This window comes from Pelmatolapia mariae, linkage group LG5 (genome assembly GCF_036321145.2).
Source record: "Pelmatolapia mariae isolate MD_Pm_ZW linkage group LG5, Pm_UMD_F_2, whole genome shotgun sequence".
Classification (NCBI taxonomy): Eukaryota; Metazoa; Chordata; class Actinopteri; order Cichliformes; family Cichlidae; genus Pelmatolapia; species Pelmatolapia mariae.
The window spans coordinates 15812875-15830700 of record NC_086231.1 but is presented as its reverse complement, the minus strand read 5'-3'; the positions used below and the strand labels follow the sequence as shown (position 1 = coordinate 15830700).

The 17826-nt window shown below is 38.2% G+C and overlaps 2 protein-coding genes across 3 annotated transcripts; one reads left to right on the top strand and one right to left on the bottom strand.

Moving 5' to 3' along the window:
- The first annotated feature begins 2666 nt into the window (after positions 1 to 2666).
- Positions 2667 to 4684, top strand: cav4a (caveolin 4a). Its single transcript, XM_063472954.1, has 3 exons — positions 2667 to 2920; positions 3177 to 3364; positions 4345 to 4684. Exons 1-3 carry the CDS (start codon positions 2702 to 2704, stop codon positions 4493 to 4495), a joined length of 558 nt encoding a protein of 185 aa, XP_063329024.1. The 5' UTR covers positions 2667 to 2701; the 3' UTR covers positions 4496 to 4684.
- Positions 4685 to 5635: 951 nt separating this feature from the next.
- Positions 5636 to 12581, bottom strand: LOC134627603 (isotocin receptor-like). Of its 2 annotated transcripts, XM_063473851.1 has the most exons (4): positions 12494 to 12581; positions 11854 to 12364; positions 11279 to 11315; positions 7382 to 7448 (listed from the first exon to the last, which is right to left on the bottom strand). In XM_063473851.1, exons 2-4 carry the CDS (start codon positions 12201 to 12203, stop codon positions 7419 to 7421), a joined length of 417 nt encoding a protein of 138 aa, XP_063329921.1. In that variant the 5' UTR covers positions 12204 to 12364; positions 12494 to 12581; the 3' UTR covers positions 7382 to 7418. The 2 variants fall into 2 exon arrangements, with proteins under 2 accessions (XP_063329920.1, XP_063329921.1); XM_063473850.1 differs by having other exon boundaries at positions 5636 to 7448; positions 11279 to 12364; positions 12494 to 12578.
- Between the last annotated feature and the right edge of the window lie 5245 nt (positions 12582 to 17826).

Sequence of the window (17826 nt, the reverse complement as noted above, 5' to 3'; positions counted from 1 at the left end):
TGGACATCAGTTAAAAAGAGGATTTCACGTAATTCCACGCGCCAGCTGGGATTTAGCAAAATTTGACTCATAATGTAATGACAGTTGCCTGGCTGTGTGAGTATGTTCCTGGGTCACTCTCGACCAAATCTGATCAAATCACGTCTACACAGTCCTCATATAAAAGGTTTACTAAACAGGAAACAGGAAGCTAAAAAATCAACACCATCAGAGATGAAGTGATGGTTCACGTGGTCCTCTGCAGAGAAGTCTTCATGGAATCTGCGCCTGACTATGGGGGCTGGGCCCTCTGATGCTTCACTTCATTTAGAAGGATGAATAAAAGAAAGTCCAAAAGAGCATTTGATTTGCTGCTCTGTATCAGAGCTGTGACTGTCATTATACCCCACTATGAAAGAATGAACTCATAAATGGAGGCTAGTATGCTGCTCTACGTGTGTTGCAAAGCAATATTATCGTCCTTGAACCCTTAAACCCTCATAATAATAAAATCTGAAAATAACCTTTTCTCCTAAAATTTTCTTTCTCTTTTTTGGCTTTAAATTTACCTATTTGAAAATACCTAAACTGTGACACCATTTCTTCACAGTGTTTTGTACTACATGCAATTGATATAAAAAGAAAGTAAGTAGGGTAATTTGTTATATAAAAAGTATAAATCTTGTTCCAACTATTACATACAAGTTTATTAAAAAATATGTTTCAGTAAACATGACAAAGACAGTACTGTTCCCAATTATTTGTTTATTAGCTGAAGCTTATCTTATCTTGCAAGCCCCCAGAATCATTTGTAGTCTTGGGGTAAGAATAGCATTATTCAGTGAGCTGGGATATTCGTGTTTCTTTTTCTATCTTTCCTTCATGGTTGCTTCTCCCCTCTCTCCCTATCTGGCTGCTTCACACATGCACTCACCGTCTGCTGACCTCACCTGTGAAGCCGGAAACAAACAAACCCCATCTGGTGAAGTGCGCAGTCCATTAGCATACCATTGTCTCCTGCACCAACACAGGAAATTCACTGTCATCCATACACTGTGTTCTCTCTCTATCTCCATCCAGCAGGCAGAAATTATCATTACCATGGAGACCGTCCAGTGCTCATCACAGAGTAGAGCACTTATCCCCAACTCTGAACAAATGTACAGTTTGTTACATACTCGATAGCAGGTTGTTACGTAGCGCCATGTTCATTCAGTCTTTCAGATCAGGCTTGGGTTTTTTTTTTTCCATTTTATTTGTTTCTTTAAACAGTTTTTCAGGATTGAAAAGAGCAAAACTTTTTAATGCATTACTCTTAATATTGATCAAGATATGATTACTCAATTTTTATGTGCTTTTTTTCTCTTTTTTTTTTTTGGACATAAAGGTAAAAGGTGATAAAAGTTACAAAAGCCATCATCCATTTACAACCATTAGAGACAGTCTACCATTTCATACTGCAAAAGTTTAATTCATTCAACCACATTTTCACATTTAGAATATTGTGCAACTGCTTGGTCAGAACACCATCTACAACCGTCAAGCCACTTATATACAATTGTCTAATTAAACTTTGGATAGGAAGTCAGAAAGACCACTGCTATGTTCTTAAGAAATTAAATATGTTAAGTTTTGGTCCTTATATTTAATTTGCTCATCTTAAACTCATTTAGTTTTGAGCCAGGGAACCCATGGAATGTCTGGTTGGAACTGTGGGTTGCCATTATGTAAATCCTGATGTATGCACTGTGATAGCCCCTGTTAGAGTTAATGAATGCAACTGGAAGCTCCTGGCCCATCTCTAAAAGCTGGCTGCCTCAGTTTTTGCTCTCTCTCCATCCACCCAGCACCATGCTATTTGCCTGGCTGATATAAGCTTTTTTTTATTTTAGGTTCCACATTGTACAACATCATACACCAATATTTACTGTATAGATTTTGTTTCTTAGTATCTCTTGTGTATGTGTTGCTTAGTTTTGTGTATCTTATATGGTCTGAGTGGATGAGTATTTGACCTACTGATAGCAGTGAACCACGATGTAAATATTACTTGTACAGAACTGGATAGCATTTCAGTGTTTAGATTAGGAACAGGCAAAGATAAGTAGTTAATTTCCATAAAAGGCCAGATAGGGGCAGTGTTGTCTCGTAGTTAAAGGCTTTTTAGATGCAGAAGTAATGGAGCCTATGAATAACATTTTAGAATCAGCATGACAGGAATTCCAGGATCACTGCATATGTTTGGTTGAAATCCTTTTTAGTTCTGCATCTCTGCCTTGTTGTATTACAAACAACTAAAGTAAAAGATGAAGGAAATCATTTAGTTTCAGTCTATGATATTGTAAGGTCATTGCAATGCACGGCTTCCTGAATTGAGTTTTTATTGTTTACAGTTGCCAGTTGCCAAGCTGAATTGACCTTTATACTTTAGTGTCTGTCTGTCCCACTTGGGCGTATCAGTGTATACAGAGCTATCTCTGTTCATGCCCATAGTATTTATATCCTCCTCCCATATCTTCCCACAGCAGAGGAAAATGATATTCACTTGAAAGACCATCTGCAAATACCACCCAGGGCACTGTAACGTTCCCAATATAACCTCCCCGCACAGCCAGCTGGGCTGTTCCAGTCAATGGCCTCACACAGTCTGGAGTGTTACTAAAGTAACAATTTCCCATTCTGTTTTTCTTTGGTTGTGCTTTTTTTGCATTTAATTAACACCATGATGAAAGGGGACGATTCAGAGGAAGTGGATATAGATTTGGGGGACTCCAGTGACCCTGAAGACTTTGAAAATGGGGAGCAACGTGAGACACTGTGGAAGGCCTCTCCTGCTATGGAAGAGGAGGAAAACATTCACACGTCTACACTAGTGGAAATCAGTGATACCAAGCCTCTGATTAATGCAAGAGACCCCCGAGGTATCAATGACTGCCTTAAGGTATTGCATTCTTTCTGCAGTAGCTCTATTAAACTTTATCTCGTGGTCTATCTGTACATTTGTCATGCTGCACATTAGCTGAAAAAACACAGAAAGCACTTAAATATTGACACAGGGGACCAAAAAGCTGCTTTACTGATTGCACCGCTCTCTAGTGGACATCATTTATCTGCAAAAATTGAATCAAGACCCCAAAGAACACTAGCTATTGGTTTACCTCGGTAGCACTAGCATCAGTCTCTCTTTGTTTCTTCAGGTGACGTTTGAGGATGTTATAGCTGAGCCGGTATCAGTGCGGAGCGGTGACAGAGTATGGATCTGGAGCCATGCCCTGTTCGAGGTGTCTAGGATTTGGATTTACCGGATAGTCACAGTATTTTTGGCCATTCCTGTGTCAATAATCTCTGGACTCCTGTTCGCCATCCTCAGCTGTCTTCATATCTGGTAGGTTTAGATTCGGACCTCTAGGTTAGTAATTAAGATTTTTGTTTTCAATTAAAGTAATGTACAGGTGACCTTTTGTGACCGCTTATTGAGCCTGCAAGCACAACAGTGAAAGAATGCATTACTATACCTTTTAATCTTTCCCCAGTACACATCATACTGTGGTATAGTAGCAGGAACTAGACAAATTTTTCTTAAGCTTAAATTTCTAACCATCATAAAAGACTAAGCCTTCCTAAGACTGACACATACAGCTGCGGTCAGAGAATATAACATCCTCCTCCATAATGGTTGTTATAATCATAAACTGACACAGAAATGAACAATGCCAACATAAGTGCATTTTGCCTCTGTTGGGTGGCTCCCTAAATTGGCACATGGTCATCAAAACATATCCGAACCTCCGGCCTCGGGGCTAAAGAGCCACCTGATCCCTCTGGAGATGATACAAGAATCTGAGAAATATTGATGGGGAAAAATTTTCTATAATGCTATTAAAGTGTCACTCCATGGGCGACAGCTTCTGTGGCCTGGAGGGAGCTTTCAAATCGCTCAAAGAAATGACCTCGATGATGTCAATTAAAATCTTGTGGTTATGTGAAGTCTGAAAGACATGACTGCTGAAAGGTGGGATGGGTCTGATTCAAGCCCCCCTCCAATTTTGTTTTGGGAAGCCCGGTGTTTTCAGAGCTTTTCTGCATTAGGATAACTTTAAGATGCCATATAAGTACTAATCTCTTCACTCAGTAGATTTCCTTAACTGTAACTGCAAAGAATCCAGAAGGACTAAAATGATAGTGGAAAACTGGGACGTACCTGTTGAGAAACAAAGTGTTATAGGAGAGTGTTATATATTAATTCAACATGAGAAATTAGAAATAGGAAATTATTACTGTTACATATTAAAGCAAACAAAAAAATTTTTTTTCCTGTGATTTAAATGATTTTCTTTGTCATTTTTGTGTTCTCTTCTATGACAGGTTGGTTAGTCCCTGCATCCAGTGTCTCCTTATTGGCACTCGCTGGCTGCAGAGCCTATGGAGCATTGTCCTTGGTGTCATTGTACAGCCTTTTCTCACAAGTGCTGGAAAATGTTGTGGTGGCTTCAGCATTCACCTGGCCAAAGAATGAGACTCACACGTGAGAAGCACTTCAAGACTGCAAATGCTCATTGACATGGACAAGTGCACTTACTGTTATGTGGTCACGTGGACCCAAACGAAGCAGGCATTTAAAAAAAATAATTTATCCAAAATGTAACACCCATTATTTATAGCTATTATTAAAGTCCGATAGTATCTGCTGAGACTTGAAGTAAAAAATCAATGGTGACGCAATTCTTACATTTCACATTCAGGATGTGAAACCATTTTAGTGACTCTTTTTGCTCAGCATGTAGTTCTTTTTTCACTCTGAGGGATTATAGTTTAAGAAATGTATGCAGAAATCCTTTTTTGCAATTTGAATATTACATAATATGTAATAGTGTTTGGGCTTTTTAAGATCTAGGTTTGAGGATGTATGAAAAAGGGCTTTTACAATACTTTGTCTAGTCAGAAAAAAAAGAGTTCAGTTACCTTGTACAAAATGTTGAAAGGAGTTCTACTTTGTCAATGAAAAAATATTTGAATGTGCAAATAGCTTCCATTTCACAAGTTTAATTACTGGACATACGCTTCTCCTCTATCACTGAAAGACCCTTCACACTATCTCCATGGCTCAGTTGTGGTCATAGAGAAAGAAACTGTATTATTGTTAAAGGTTTAGCATTGAACAGAATATCAAGAATATATTTCTGAATAAGAATAATTAATATTTGATGTATTGTCCTGGAAGGAAATGGAAGTAAAAGACATGGTTTAATATGGTTTTTAAACTAATACACTTTTAGACTTATTATTGATATTAAAAAGACATTATTAAAGCATTTTTCAAATAAAACGATGATATGCTCTTTTGTTGCAACATCCCTAATATAAGGTTAAGTTTTCCTGTATCATCTCTTTATCTTCTTGCTTGAAGACAAATGACCATGTGGGGAGATACTGTACATCCAGTTAGTTATTGTGATGTGTCAAGATTTCCTACAGCACATTTAGCAATTTGAGGGAGCAACCACTTGATTGAAATAGGATTGTGGAGTGTTTCTGATGTCACTCTGCCACTCCCACAGCTGTCAGTAACAACAGGCAGGAACAGATGTGCAGTGGCATCCACATTCACACGACAGAGATCAACTTCACTGGCACACTTTATTGTTGCAGAAATCCATGCACATCAGGATTTACTGTAGCATATGCTATGTCTAAGAGAAATCTCTGTTAGATATAATATCTATAGACAGACAGGATGGCAGAAAGTGGATAAATAACTATCATTCATGACTTCTTAAATTTACTGTGTGATGGTATTGGAACAATTAATTATTTGCAGATTTTTTTCCACACTGATCTGAGTTTTTAAGAAAAAAATCTTTGTGTCTTATAAGTGTGAATTATGAAATTTTGGTTGGTTTGGATGGTTCAATCTTCAGGTCACAATTAGTATAACTTCACCCAAATCACAAATCAGAGCACTTTCCCTCTCGCAGACAGACTGTTTTTTATTTAACAGCTCTACTGCTGACACTAATGCCCCAACCCTTTTATATAATCCCCTCCTCCACCTTAAAGCTTCTCCCTGTGGAGGCTATACACTACAGTGTTTTCTTTGACAACATGCAAGGTCACATAAAGTTTAACCAAAGTTTAAGCACATTTAATAAGCCAAGAATGCACATTATCTCACTCTGACACTGATCCTCTCCATACATTTAGTATAAACATTTTACATATTGCTTCAAATCATACAACAAAAGCAACACTTATAATAATTGTTATTAATGTGACCACAAGCTGAAACTGATATTCTGAATGATATAGTCAATATTTAATGCATCCTCTAAGTTCAGAGGCATTAGAAAATATACACAGCCAGGAAAAGAGGTGAGAAAAAGTTAATGGAAAATAATCATGCAGCAACACAAAGCTATTTACAAACTGAATTTCATATATCTCTGTGACAGAAAAACAGATTCATCAGTACTGCGAGATGGTCCTGTGAAATCACTAGACCCAGCACCCTTTAGAAAAATGCATTTCTATGGCTTTTGCTCGGTTGATTCATATTTGTTGTGCAATGGAGCTTGGCATGAAAGCAGAAGTGAATATAAACAGTGCAAAATGCTGGCACCCTAAGCAAAGCAGTAAACAGTCATTACATTATAATTACTCAATTAGCATCCTTTTGCAATTGTTTATATTAAAATGAATTATTTCATATAATAATATTCTTTAAAGGTCGGCTACTTAACTGTTGGAACACAACTTTAAAATTGTGCACATACAAGCTTTTAAGGTTTCAAGGTAAATCTCTGAATGCTAAAGTATAAATTCATAAGAAACATATATGAATAAACGTAGCTGACCTTTCACATCACACATTACATATTACATATTACATATTACTTTACCTTTACACATATTTTTTGTTGCAAAGAAAGATGAAAATGATAACAATTTTTTTTAAGTTTACATCACATTTTGTTCAAATTCTGTACACAATATATATAAAACACCATTTGTACTGTTTTCTGTCATCAGTGGGTGCAGGGTTTCATCTGGACAGGAAGTTTACATTGTCAGTTTAGCTCGGTTCAAAATGTTACAGAAAAAATGTGCAGCAATAGCCACCACACGGCCTCTGTAGTCAGTTAAATGGGTGAAATGGGTAGCTGCATGATTGCTGGATTACTTGATTGCACGAAGCTTGCATGCCTTTTAGCTGGCTTTTCAGTGTACCGTACTGGATGTGCGTGAGAGGCTCCTCTGACTGTTGGTGTTCTTGTTAACGTAAGTGGAGGCGCCCCTCTTGTGTCTGCACTGTTTATCACAGCCGCACGAGCACTCTGTCAGGTACTGTCGACAGCAGCAGAAGAAACACTGCATCAGGTCATGGAATAGGTGACCCGCGAAGAACATGTAAATCCATGGGTTACAGCAGCTATTGAGACTGGCTAGCAACATTGCAATGATGAAGGCCATGTCTAGGAAGATGGAGAGAAACAAGAACATGTAAGAGGTTATTTTGAAAGACTTTTTTTCTCTTCATACATTCTTCTTTTAGTCTGTTAATCCCCAGAAAAGCCACAACCAACATTGAACTGACTCTACTAACAAATATCAGCTGTGTAGCTCGACTGATCTTGTACAGATGATATTAAAAACATATGAGTGACACGCAGCGTTAAACTGGATAGCATGTTTTGTCATAAACATGACCATTGGCACAATAATTTACAACCACATTGGTGTTCAGTCCTACAGATATATTTACCAAATAACACATCTGAGATAGACAAATACATACCCCCAACAAATACACTGTCTTCCTGTTTTAAATTGTGTATTTTTGAAACTTTCTTTTAATACTTTACTAGCAAACTACATTTTTTAAAGATTTTGATCATCTGTAGAAACCACCGGATGTGAGAATTATAGCTACAAAAAGTACGGAGAAGTGTTAAGAGACAAACTAACACATATCTAGTCGTCAGCTTTTCACTGCATTTGCTGACAGTGATGAAAATAAAGATGGGAAAAATACCAGACCTTGCCACCATGAATTAAATAACCAGTTTAGAAAGAAGAAGTGGGTTGATCTTTAAAAAGACTCTAAATTAGCAAGTCTTTCTCCATCACAGTAAGATGTAATCACTCAATGCTTAGGTTTGAAAGTTTGTTTATTCATAAGTTGTTCAAGCTGCACGAGGCTCTAGGAAGGGTAATGGCAATTTATTACTTGAGCCAACACTTTTAGTTTTTATTTAAATATCTGAACAACTACTTTATAGTCTAACAACTTAAACACCCTGCTTTTTCATCAAGCCCCATCATCTGATGTAATATTTTAGGATAGCATATCTAATAGTGTGGTTAATAATCTATTAAGTCATTAAAAGTACTGGGTTGGGGTCATAAAACCCAGTAAAACCACTGGGGCCCTTTTTAATGCTTAATTTCATGTATGTATTGTAAATCTGTCAATCTGATGTACTTATTGTATACCCCCATTATTCATACAGAATTATATAAGCTGACAAGCTAATGCAATTCAGACTTCCTCCTCCAAAAAACATTTTGGATCATAAAAATGAAACATGGTAGGCTGCTGGATGCCTCACAGATAGAACTTTAGGTTGCTTGACACAAATATGACAAACAGCTTCGAGTAACCTGCCCTTGGTGGAAAAAATACAGCTTTTTTTCTCATTCACTCAATTGATTACATTCCAATTATTAGAGCCCTGGAGCACACTGAATAAGCACATAATCTGAAAAGTGGAAAGTGGACAACTTCCAAGTCCCCCCTCTTTATCCTTAATAGGGTGAGAGAGATTTAGAGCTTGCTGGTGTCGCTCCTCAAGCACTGACCCATTCTCTTCCTTGTGTTCTGACTCTCCACAGTACTTTGCTTTATTATGAGAGGTGTGCCAACCAAATGGCCCATCAAAATTCTGAAAAGTGTTTAACAGCCTGCCCAGAGTTGTAAAATCATTTGGTGCAAGAAGTCTTAGCCACTGGAAACACAGAGGAAAAAAAATGAAAATGACAACGTTCAACTTTTCCTTTTTATACTGGTACAATGCATTCGTCACTTTCTGAAATGAAAGAAAAACATTTATCTTAACTCCTTTTCTGCATTGTGATTACTGCTTTTTTCAGGAGAAATATAAAGGATGAGATGTCAACTTCAAAAGCAGAGCTGCTGTCACTTTGTGGAAGAACAGGCTCTATATCAAAGATAAGTTTGAGGATAAAAAGTTAAGAAAACATTGCAAGAGTGCAAGAAGCCACATTCTCCTCCATTATCAGTGAATCCTTTGGAAGTTTTACAGTGTGATGTTATGACTGAAGTGCAGGCCCTGGAAAAAAGTTCACAGGTTTCATGCTGGATCAAATGCCCTGATAAACATGACCTTCATGGAGTCTTAACCCATGTAGCATTACTTCAAAGAGACTGCAATGAGTCAGAAAATATAGAGAATCTAAATTATCTTTACTTTTACATATAGATTTGCACAGAGACGTTCCTGGGAAAAGTATTTTTTGAAATCTAAAAGAATTTGGTGTGCACTGAAACCACAAAGCCTGATTTAAATTCAATCTGTTGTCTACCTCTCATAAAACGGCTCCAGTTCCACAAATTATACTGATGTATTAAGCCCCACTGTATTTTTGTTATGCCCTGTAAATAGTACCAGAGGCAGACCAGTCACTCACTCTTATGATTTACTTATGCAAGCATGACTATACGTAGAAGTATTTTCATGTAATCATTTACTGATTAATAAAATGTTTGAGCTCCTTAAGCAATGCTTTCTTACTTGCTTAAAGTAAAAAAAAGTATAATTACAATTAAAAAGGCTTTTTAAAATTTACCAGAGTGGGAACAGTAGAGAAATGATTCTACAATAACAGCCTGCTGATAAGATAATAATGTGTGCAACACCGAAAGAGGCTTCCCCGCTGCTTGCATGACAGACAGAGATGTGGCAAAGATTTAGTCTGTGGTAGGTTTGGCAACCCTTTTCCAGTCCTTGGCTTGGCTGTGTTTGTAATAAAAAAGACTGATCAATTTAAAGTGATTGCACTGTTCATTCCCCCATTCTTCATTATTATTTGGATTTACAAATTATTAAATATATGCTTAATATCGGAGTATTAAATCCGGTAACATCGCTATCCCACTGAGTTATAAAGAAGTAAACAAGTTTTTATTGTGGCTGCTTAATGGCAAAATATATGTGTAACTTTTTTCAGTTTTTGTTCAGGTGTATTTATTGAGAAACAGATGATACTACTTAACCTGAGTAAACCAAGAAGACGAAGACAGCTACATTTTTGAAAGTTGATATAATATATGAATGTGAGATAAATTATAAATTGTATTTATTTCGAAAGTTTTATTCTTTATTTCTAAACCATTATATTTCAGGTCTTCTTTTTGTGTCCACAGATAATGCTTATATTGCTAAATGCTCTCTGACAAAAAATACTTACAATTTTTTAATTACACATAAAGCAATCTGGTGTCTCTAATATAACACAGCCTTCTGGGATTTTTTTTTCTTTTTTGATATATTTTAGATATAATTTGTGCTTGTTTGACACATTTTTGGCCCTGGTATTCTTTTTTTTTTTTTTTTTTTAATGAGAGCAACAGGAAAAGGATTATTCTGGGGGGAAAGTCTGGCCACCAAAACATTGATTGGAATCTCTGAAAGCTCTGAATGCATATTTGTGGATGTTTTTAAGATAATGCAGCTTGAATGTCTACTTTAATGGCAAACTGACAAGATTTGAGGAGTATATCTGAACAAACAGTTCAATTAAATGGATATTAGACAAAATAGCACTGGGAATTGAGACAGAAACGCTTTGATGTTCTGGTACATTTACTCCCCTAGAGGCTCTGAGGTCTTTCTTCAAACTGATAACCACTGTGAATGTTACTCCCATTCATTTCTGTTCACTCTGGGGAAGTCACCAGAAACACCATTGTGTTGCCTTGAAAGAACGGCGGATTGCTTGTGCATTCCTAAAGATATGTTGTGAGGTGGAAGAATGATTTTTGTTTGTGCGGGACACTTGTGGAACAGAATTTTTTTTCCCTATTAAGTTCTTTTGGCAAGAAAAAAAATCAACACCATTAATCTTGGACAAAGACGACGCATTAGTCTTTGTGTCACTAAGCACTTTGCCCAAAATAGGAGGAAGAAAATGGCGTCATAAACCAGTAAATATTGCCATTAATCAAAAATGTGTAAAAGAAAAACTGTTATGGTAAAACGAAGGCCGTTGGGTGTGCTGTTACCTTCTCTTGGTGCAGCAGGATCCCATGCCGACCACATCTGGACAAAGAAAAAAGGAGTCCAGCACACAATATAAGCAAGTACCACTACAAATGTCATTTTTACTGTTCGGATCTTAGCCTTTGAAATGAGTCTCACGCTGCTCACACGAGAAAAGGGTTGGGCGCCTTTGGAGGGCCTTGGAGTGAGAGCCAGAAAGTGCTCCCTTCTGGTTTTTAGATTGAAATTCTCCCATATTTTAAAACATATCAAACCATAGCAGATGCTTAAAATGGCCACTGGAAAAATGTAAATGCTCAAACTCATCCAAGTGATGTATGCTTTGGCACCCCAAGGCTGCACGAAGTCCCCCCAGCAGTCATACACACCATTACCGACCTCCCTAAGAGAAAATATGTAAGCTTGAGGACTGCTGAATATCAGGCTGAGCATCCAAGAGGCGATCACACAGAAGCGGTCTTTTTTCTTGTGCACGGAGCGAAGTGGCTGGCAGACTGCCAAGCACCTGTCTATCGACATTAGAACCAGCATGTACGTAGACGCAAACATACCCACGACCTGGAGGTATTTCACCAACCTGCACAGCAAATCGGGTCCATAGAAGCGAAAAGTGATATCCCAAATGAGCTGAGGTAAGACCTGAAAGATTGCAACTACAAGGTCTGCGATGCTCAGGTGCTTCATGAAGTAATACATCCGAGACTGACTGTGCTTGGTGGTGTGAATAGCCCACAGGACGCACAGATTGCCTGTCAGCGCGAGAAGCAGCACAAGGACCAGAACGGTAACTTCCACTTTAGCCACTTCTTCATTTCGTTTCAGAGGGTTCACCGTGGTGTTTCCTACGTAGCTTTCATTTTCACGACTTGAGGCGCTCCATGTAAGATTGTGAGACCAACTGTACTGCTCGCGTAAAAGGTCCTCCATCGTGCGTAAAAGCGCCACTTAGGCGCAGCCAGTAGTCACATCACAAACCCAGGTTCGGGAACTCTATCAGCTGTGTTAGCTTAGTTTCCCTACGTAATTTCCCCGTTATTATTATTATTTTTTTCCCTTTCTGTTCAATAATCCGAACTCAGGACTGCAGTCTGCAGAGAGAAGGGAGAAAAAACACTATTATTTAAAACTCTTGGTCATTGCACTTTAATCTTTAAACTAATAAACAGTAAATTAACGAAATAACAGTATTTAAGTGATTATGTTCAAAAGGCGCTCACCCACTAAATCATCCTTTCTTCTCTTAGGGATTTTGGAGAACCACAGTCCTCATCACTCGCTGCCTCCAGTTTGATGTCTGATCTACCGAAGCTCTGCTTGCTACCAGTGTCATTAACCCCCTCCCCTCGTTTCATTTTCCTTCGAAGGAAACTGCTTACTTGGGTATGGACCTTATAGTTCTTTCTGTCTCGCTCTTCCTCCCCCGTACGTTCACTTAGTGTAAGCTTTGACAATGTGAAATACTTTGAGCCAAATCATCCCAATAGCCTTAAAGCAGTGTCATTTTTGTTTCACAGTTTCACAGTTAGTGCTTTCAGCATCTACATTATTTAAAGCTAGCTGTTGTTGGAGTCCAAAAATTCCAGTCTGGACTATAAAGGTCAATAGTTTTCCCAAAGATACCGTATATGGAAAAGGATGTTATCTGGATGAATGCCAATATATATGGGATTGTGATGTGGTGCTGTAATTTGGCACTTTATGCTAAGGGTCTGTCAGGTAATAGTAAAAAGCATAATAACTGTGCAAGGGAAGTGACTCACTAAATCCAATTGCACATAAAGAATGTGGGTTTATGTCATTAATACCATCAAAAGTGCCCTTCACTCTCATGCAACAGTCAAAATGAATGTAGTCATTTTGTTTAAATGTCAGATATCCTACTTTTGATTCAGACTCCATGAAATCACTCTCATCCGTTTTAAAGCAGTAATTTAATGTTTTATCATTTCTTTATAGAACAATCTTGTAGCAATTCAATTCTGAAAAAAATCATTATATATTTCTGACATATTTTAGTTACTAAAAACAATAACCGTGATGTCTGTGTATGATGGTAATCTTATTTCATTAAAATCTTTACTTTCTTTATTAAATCCAGTTTTTCTTATTTGCTTCACCGCAAACGGGTCTCTTTTATTTTGACTCAATAAGAAATATTTATTGTTCTCAATGAACATGAACATGGGAACATCACATGTACAGTATGAAAGACATTTGTTCCTTTCAGTTTATCTTAGAATAGGTGCAGATGAACACTTGCAGGTGTTCTATTGTCTGTTATCACTCAGCTGAACTGGCCTGTCTGAATTGCCCTGTCTGTTTTTTTTTTTTTTTTTTTTTTTTTTTTTTTTTTTAACCTGTCCCGTTTGGTTCTTTTGCCATCAGAATTATTGTCTAAAGGCGAAGAAAGATGCCCAACGGATTTACTTTACCAAATGGACCATCCCAGCCTTGCCGTAATGGTCCATTTGATTCAACTTTTTATTGTTTATTTTATTTTCACTTGCTGAATACGGGACAGACTTGACTGGAGGAGAGAATGTGGAGAAAGAAAGAGGGAAAGAAAAAAACCTGAGAAGAGGGACGGGGAAAAAGGGCAAAAAACAAAAACCAACAGAATAAGCAGACAAAAAATACATATATCGATCACCTGGATCACCTGTTGAGAAAGAAAAAAGAAAGCAAGCAGAAGAAAACGAGAGTAATAAACAAGATCACAATGATATATGAGAATATGACAGTAAATACTAAATATTAAACATTATTGTGCAGCACGTGAGATCGACAGCGCACAGTGTGCTTTGAGGTAGGAGCCAAAAAGGGTGTAGTTTGTGTGTGTGATCACCCGTGTGTACACCTGTGAGCATGAACGCGCTTGTTTTTAAAAGGTTCCTTCATGTAATGATCTGCTAGAGGGTGTGGGGGGCCACTGCCCCGACCTCCAGGGCATGAAGCAGGTATGGAGGAGATCAAGACTCCAGACATCCAGAGGCCCCCAGAACACAAGAGACCAAGGAAGACCAACAGAGGGGCAGCCGCGCCACTATCCCAGAAAGAGCTGAGGAGAGTCCCAGATGAGGGGTCACTCAGCAGCCGCGGAGCAGAAGCCAGGGGGGGTTGCAGTGACGTGCCCGTGAGCTCCGCCGGCAGCCAGCTGTGCCTGAGTGGCCGAGCCCCGGGCCGTGAGGCCGAGGGCACCCCATCCCCAAAGTGGCCCGAGCAAGCCCCAGGCTCCAGGCCCCAATAAGCAGCCGCCAAGGAGTGAGCCGGTGGGTACCTGGGCGCCCACCCCCGGAGACAGAGAACCACCAACGCACCGATGTCTGAGGGCGTCCGCCACCGGCAGGGGAAGTGGTGGGGGGAGATGGGCCTCCAAACCTTGGAGAAACCAATTGCCCTGTCTGTTAAATTTAATCTAACCAGACATGTTGGCAGATTTCTGTGTCTCGCTCTTTTTTTTCCCATTTAAGTATCAGTACATGTAACCTACATGTTTTTGCTTTTGGCTCAACCAGTAGTTGACCTAAGGCAATGATGCATAGCAACGACAATGAGCTTTAGTATAACATCCTCTATTTTCAGTGCCTGTAAATTGATACCTTGGCATAAAGCATGGAGCGCTCACACAGAGTACATGAAACATAGAAAAGAACATAAATAACTATTTCAAAATATGTAAGAAATTTACATTGCTCATTATATTAAGTACATGTACTTAATATAAGAGGCACTTAGTTCATTTATGTCTCAGAACACCTCTGAATGTATTGACCAAACTACTGTACGCGTTTAATTATTTATCCAAATAAATCTCAAGACATCTTTATGACTAACTGCTTAATACGCAATGCAGTATAGCTTTGAGTCATTGTAAGTAATGCACTGTACTACAAAGTACTGTTCTTAACCTCTTTTTGTTGAATAAAAGTCACTCACTGCACCAGACATTAGCATTTGGGCACATCCCCAAGCACTGGCACTCTACACTGTGGCGTGCCAGTGCTGCCCATAAAGCCGTCATAAAAACCGCAACACAAGCACCCAACAACATGTTGCCTTGAAAATATAAAAATATTTTATTTAGAAGTAAGAACTCAGTAATGCTTGGAAAATCTCTCAATAATAATAATACTAATAATGATGTCTCTGTTTTGGCTCCTGGCTCCTCTTTGCATAATAGGTAAAATTTAATTAGTGAGAAGGAAGCTGTAGATTAGAGGTCAAATAAGTTTTCATAATACTTGAAATGGTTTCAAATAGCAAACTCCCAGCAGTGTATGAAGTCTAATCCATTTCTTGAAGCAATAGAGTTTAACTCCTGGCAGATTTAACTGCTAAAAAGAACTTTCCACCTCCTTCAGTAATTTTTAAATATTTATGTGGGGACATAAAAACGACATTAACCGGGTTCTGTCATCTCTGAACTAGTGGCATCTACTGGTTTGGTGAGATATCTGTTAAATGGTTCTCAGGGACTTTTAGATTTTAATGTCTTGTTGTCAGATAAAAAAAAATAGCATCTGTGACATTAGAGCAAACAAATGGTTGATTATACTGACCTTAGGTCAACAACAGGGACTAAGATATAAGCAGTTAATAAGAGAACACAGAACAGATCAAAGTTTCCATTGGGGTATAAACTTAAACCCCAGACCAAACCATACTTACGTCAGACCCAAGAGGCTCACTTATTGTGACAGAAAGCTATAATTTACTTATAAGAAAATATGCCAGACCAACTCACAGAAGAGCACACTGTGTGTGCTCTTAGAGCAAAGGACTTTATCAGAAAAATAGTCTGCCAGTCAGTACTGAGTCAGCTTTTGCTTTTTCCCCCAAAAATATGGCCAAGAGATTAATGCTAATAAAGTCAGCTTTGAACACAAGTTTAAATGATTTTGAACAGAACAGATCTATGACCCCACATCAGATAAGGTTATACCGTTCCCACGATGAGGACATCTGGACCCTAATCATTTGAGATTCTGAGGATATTTCCCTGAGCAAATGTACTCTTTATTTCATTAATTACAGTCTGACGGCAAAATCTAACACTCTCTTCCTTTCCAGTTTGTAGAAAATAGTACTAAGTGACACATGCCAGCTGATTAAACCTGAACACACCAAACCCAGCTCTTTGTCTCAACCTGGATATGTAAGATAAGTGTATTTATTAACAGCTTTTACACAAAAAGAAAAAAATAAATAAGAACATTAAATGCCGCAATAGCCATTCAAAAAAACCCAACAAAAAAACCAACCAAATATTCAACAGTCACAATAAAATAAACGGGTAGTTTCATAAACAATACTTCAATACAATTTCTCAACAGAAAGCTTGTTTAAATAAAAATGTTTTTAACTGCTTAACTCCTCAGTGTCATAGACCGAAAGGCTTTGAGACACATCGGACCAGGCAACCTTTTTCCCATCTTCTGCTGTCCTATTTTGGTGAGCCTGAATCAACTGTAGCCTCAGTTTCTTGTCCTTTGCTGATATGAATGGCACCTGGTGTGGTCTTATGCTGTAGGCCATCTGCATCAAGCTTCAATGTGTTCTGCATTCAGAAATGCTCTTCTGCATACCTTAGGTTGCAGCAAGTGGTTACTTTTAGTTGGATTCTTATCACGTTCAGGCAGTCTGGCTATTCTCCACTGGTCTCTGAAATTAATCAGGCAAAGAGAACTGCTGCTCACTGAATATTTTCTCTTTTTCGGCCCCCAACCACAACATATTTAAAGTCACTTAAATCACTTTTCTTTTTCATTTTGATCCTTGATTTGAACTCTGGCCTGTCATCTTGACTATGTCTACATGCCCTAATGCATTGAGTTGTGCCATGTGAATCACTGATTAGATATTTACACTCACAAGCAGTTGAACAGGTGTACCCAATGAAGTGGCAGGGGGATCTATATTTTGTAAATAAAAAGTTTATGGGTTAAAAAGTAACTGGAGAAAAACATAAAGCCACAATAATCGACACATCAAATATTCTCTCTAAAATCCTTTACATTCAAGCACCCACATCTTTTGACCCACAGACACAAGCCTACGCTCTGTATATTCCCTGTTAATGGTCTCTGAGGCTTTCATTGCAGCCACCTTTGGCTCATTTTTATTTTGCCGTTTCCTTGCCATTAGTCTGATTCTCTTCAAATAAAATGCAGCTCACTTGAATTGGGACCAAGAGAGTCACTTAACTAACCAAGGGTATACATACCTCTTCCTCCCTGGTTGCTTTGGTTGTGTATTAAGGATTGTTGATTTGTTGATACTTTTGACCTAATGGAGCAAAATGCTGCTATTTCATTCAGTCATTTCATTCAGCAATGAAATACTTAAAAACTGCCAGTGTGCCATAATGGAACTTATGCCCACTGTAGATGACACATGTTGGCTTATGAGTGGGTCATTTTTACTCCACCCACTCAACTCCATCTTTTCCTTTCTTTTGTGTGTGTTTTTTCAAAGATAGCCTTGCCTTTCACTGCAGGTCATGAAGTCTCCTTTTGATTGTTGATAAGGAAACACGGGTGTCTACATCATG